This window comes from Etheostoma spectabile, chromosome 5, assembly GCF_008692095.1.
Source record: "Etheostoma spectabile isolate EspeVRDwgs_2016 chromosome 5, UIUC_Espe_1.0, whole genome shotgun sequence".
Classification (NCBI taxonomy): domain Eukaryota; kingdom Metazoa; phylum Chordata; class Actinopteri; order Perciformes; family Percidae; genus Etheostoma; species Etheostoma spectabile.
Genome location: NC_045737.1, coordinates 37844628 through 37848931, shown reverse-complemented (window position 1 = coordinate 37848931; position 4304 = coordinate 37844628). Strand labels below are relative to the sequence as shown.

General features: G+C 39.5%; 1 protein-coding gene across 1 annotated transcript in view; it reads right to left on the bottom strand.

Moving 5' to 3' along the window:
- Positions 1-4304, bottom strand: part of LOC116689726 (RAC-gamma serine/threonine-protein kinase) — a gene marked incomplete at its 5' end in the record, with an annotated part of 81844 nt that overhangs the window by 35972 nt on the left and 41568 nt on the right. The window contains 2 exon segments of the mRNA XM_074783855.1: positions 1444-1575; positions 2598-2742. Of these exon segments, the coding sequence (XP_074639956.1) occupies positions 1444-1575; positions 2598-2742 (277 nt within the window).

The following is a 4304-nucleotide window of genomic DNA, read 5'->3' as shown; positions in this document are numbered from 1 at the left end:
GTATTGGGAACACTAAGGTCTATATAAAAGAGACTTCAGATACAGTATTAGGGACCACTAAGTCTATAAAAAGAAACTTCAGATCAGTAGGAGGGACCACTAAGGTCTATATAAAGATGACGTCGATACAGTATTGGGGACCTAAGGTCTGATATAAAGAAGAGCCTTCAGATACAGTATTAGGGACACTGGAGAGGTCTATATAAAGAGACTTCAGATACAGTATTAGGACCACTAGTCTTAAAAAGACTTCAGATAGTATTGGGACCACTAAGGTCTATATAAAAGAGACTCAGATACAGTATTAGGGACCACTACGGTCTAATAAAAGACTTCAGATACAGTATTAGGGACCACTAGGTCTATATAAAAGAGACTTCAGATAGTATTAGGGACCACTAAGGTCTATAAAGAGACTTCAGATACAGGTATTGGGACCACAGGTTATAAAAGAGACTTCATACGTATTAGGACCACTAAGTGTCTATAGAAAAGAGACTTCGGATACGTATTAGGACCACTAAGGACTATATAAAGAACTTCAGATACAGTATTAGGGACCACTAAGTCTATATAAAAGAGACTTCAGGATACAGATTAGGGACCTACTAAGGTCTATAGAAGAGACTAATACAGTATTTGGGACCACTATGTCATATAAAAAGAGACTTCAGATCCAGTATTAGGGACCACTAGGTCTATATAGAGACTTCAGATACAGTATTAGGCGGCCACTAAGTCTATAAAAAGAGATACAGATCAGTATTAGGGGACCACTAAGGTCTATATAAAAGACTTCAGATACAGTATTAGGGACCCACTAAGGTCTATATAAAGGACTTCAGATACAGTATTAGGGGACCACTAAGGTCCTAATACTGTATCTGAAGTCTCTTTTCTATAGACCTTAGTGGTCCCCTAATACTGTACCCACAATGAGCTTTCCTTAGGACGTGCCATTTCTAAGTCTGTAGCTTTTGACGAGGAGGTGGAGGAAGGTGGAGGCCGGGGGTGTGGCCTATGTATGATAAATGTATTTAAACTGAATAAAAGTGACACCAGGAAATAATGACCTGTACATACACAGCAACTTATATTTGGACTAGGGAAAGAAAGAACTACAACACCACAGATTTAAAAACAACATTGCAGTGAGCATTAGAGATAGTGGTACATGAACGAAGGAACATTTAAGACCTGTTTAAAAAAAAACAACCTGTAAGACCTTGAACACAACACAGACCATTATCGATTATGGGCTACTGATGTTGGTTGTTTTGTCTGCTCTGTTCAGACTCCGCTACATTCAGGAAGTGTCTTTTATTAAGAGCAGATACAATAAAAAGGGGAGTTTATATATATATATGTGACCCCTTGAATTTGTTGATGAAAACCATGTGTGGTAATGTATAATAATGTGGAGGAGGTGACGCATCTTGATACCTTGGCTATGATGACTTCCTTCTTGAGGATCTTCATGGCGTAGTAGGTGCCGCTTGCCTTCTCCCTCACCAGAATGACTTTCCCAAAAGTGCCTTTGCCCAGAAGCTTCAGATAGTCAAAGTCATTCATTGTCTGGACAGAAGAAACAGAGGCATGGTGTGAAGAAACTGGTCCTCGGCCCTTAAATGCACTTAGATCCCATGAGTCACACTCAAGGCCGGTCCCTTGCAGATTTAGATCTTTCAAGCATTTCAATCTGAGTTCACAAGACTGTCGATGTTGGACCGCCAAGTTGTGCGTCGCACCAAAAAAGTGTTTTTTAAACTGCAATTAAACGTGACATTCAAAGCAGAATTTGGCAGATTTGCAGACTTTGTAATTCCCACAAAAGAGAGTTTTCTTTTAATATTCAGGCAGTGAAACAGGTTGTTGTTAAAAAATGTTATCATTATTTTTGCTTTACTGCTAATTCTATGATGGCTAACATACTCGTTTGCTGACTTTTTCAGGGCTTTATGTTGACAATAATGCGACATAAAGGGTCAAAAATAGAGATGGTCCAATACCATTTTTTGCTTCCTGATACCGATTCCGATACCTGAACTCGCGCATCGGCCGCTACCGAGTACTGATCCGATACCAGTGTGTCATACATGTTATTAAGGTTTAACAGTTGTATACTACCATGCCTGTGTGGATGTGATATCATTTCTATCTTTGTTGTTGGTCTGGCTCAGGTTAAACTCCTTGTGAAACATGAAGAAACACAAACCATGTCGCCACATCCAGTTTGACAGTCAGTTTTAACAGAAAAAGAACATGAATAAACTACTTTAACGTAGATTTTCTTTAGGGCTTTGTCACGTGGTATCAGATCGGTGCATAAACTCCAGTACTTCCCGATACTCATACCAGCGTTTTAGGCAGTATCGGAGGGGATACCGATACTGGTTTCGGAACATCTCTAGTCAAAAATGTCGGAAAAAATAGAAAAAACTAAAAAGTAACTAAAAGGTCTGAGAAAGCCAAGTCAGAAAAGGAAACAAAAAGGACAAAAAAAAAGCTACAAAAATGTCAAAAAAAGCGACATGGAGTAAATCAAAAAAGAGATTTGACTTTTTCAATGAAACCAGAGCATGTCAATGAGCCGTCACCTTTCGTTTGTAGTGGCTGATGGAGGTGTCCATCTCCTCCTCGTTGACGTTCTCGATATGGGAGGTGGGGCTGCTCAGGATGCCCTCCTCCTCCTGTTTGGCCAGAGACTCGGCGACCATCTGGATGGCCTCGGCCCACTCGTCCCTACGGGACACAACCACAGGTTCAACTACCGGCAGGCGGCCATTTGTTTTGATTTTTAGGTTAAGCAAGGCGAGGCAGCTTTATTTGTAGATTACATTTCAGCAACAGGGCAATTCAAAGTGTTTTACACAAAATCAGTTAAAAAAAAACAGTAAAAACACAAGAATAAACAGTTGAAAATAAAAACATTAAGACACATAAGACACAAGAATAAAAGTTACAGTGCAGCATAAGAAATTAAACATTAAAGAAATGAACATTTAAAGAAAGGGAACATCAAAAAGAAAGGTTTTAGCTCTTTTATATAGACCTTATATAGACCTTAGTGGTCCCTAGACTGGCGATCCTGAACTCTTTTATATAGACCTTAATAGACCTTAGTGGTCCCTAATACTTATCTTGAAGTCTCTTTTATATAAGACCTTAGTGGTCCCTAAACTGTATCTTAAGTCTCTTTTTATATAGACCTTATGTGCCCCAATCCGTATCTGAAGTCTCTTTATATGAACCTTAGTGGTCCCTAATACTGTATCTGAAGTCTCTTTTATATAGACCGTAGTGGTCCCCTAATACTGTACTGAAGTCTCTTTTATATAGACCTTAGTGGTCCCTATCATAAATACTGTATCTGAAGTCTCTTTTTTTAGAACCTAGTGGTCCCCTAATACTGTATCTGAAGTCTTTTTATATAGACCTGTGGTCCCTAATACTGTATCTGAGTCTCTTTTATATAGACCCTAGTGTCCCTATACTGTATTGAAGTCTCTTTTATATAGACCTTAGTGGTCCCTAATACTGTACTGAAGTCTCTTTTTATATAGCCTTAGTGGCCCCTCTACTGTATCTGAAGTCTCTTTTATAAGACTTAGTGGTCCCTAAAGTACTGTAATCTGAATTCTCTTTTATAAGACCTTAGTGTCCCTAATACTGTATCTGAAGTCTCTTTATATAGACCTTAGTGGTGCCCTAATACTGTAATTGAAGTCCTCTTTATATAGACTTAGTGGCCCCTAATACTGTATACAGATGTCTCTTTTATATAGACCTTAGTGGTCCCTATACTGTATCTGAAGAGTCTTCTTTTATATAGACCCTAGTGGTCCTAATACTGTATCTGAAGTCTCTTTTATATAGACCTTAGTGGTCCCCTAATACTGTATCTGAAGTCTCTTTTATATAACTTTATATCACCAAAATAAATAACACTAATAGAAGAATGGGTCGATAACCCAGGAACTAAATTAGCACTGAGAAAATAAGCCTGAAAACGTGACTAGTCACTGTAGTAGTAAAAGGGCGTACGTGCGGACGCCGCAGCAAGGACAGTGGAAAGTGTCAAAAACAGGGACGTGGTCATACAATAATGGTGCGTGGGAGGACCGGAATGGTGGACACGCGGCCGACACAGAGGGGTGGATACGTAGGGTCAAAGGGAGTCGCTGTGACAGCGGGTGACAGACTCGGTGTGCTGAGCTTCGCTCGATGGCCTTGATATCGTTATGATTCTTGGGACTTATATCAATGTAAAGACGAAAACTGGGGAGATAGTCAAAGGGGGGGGC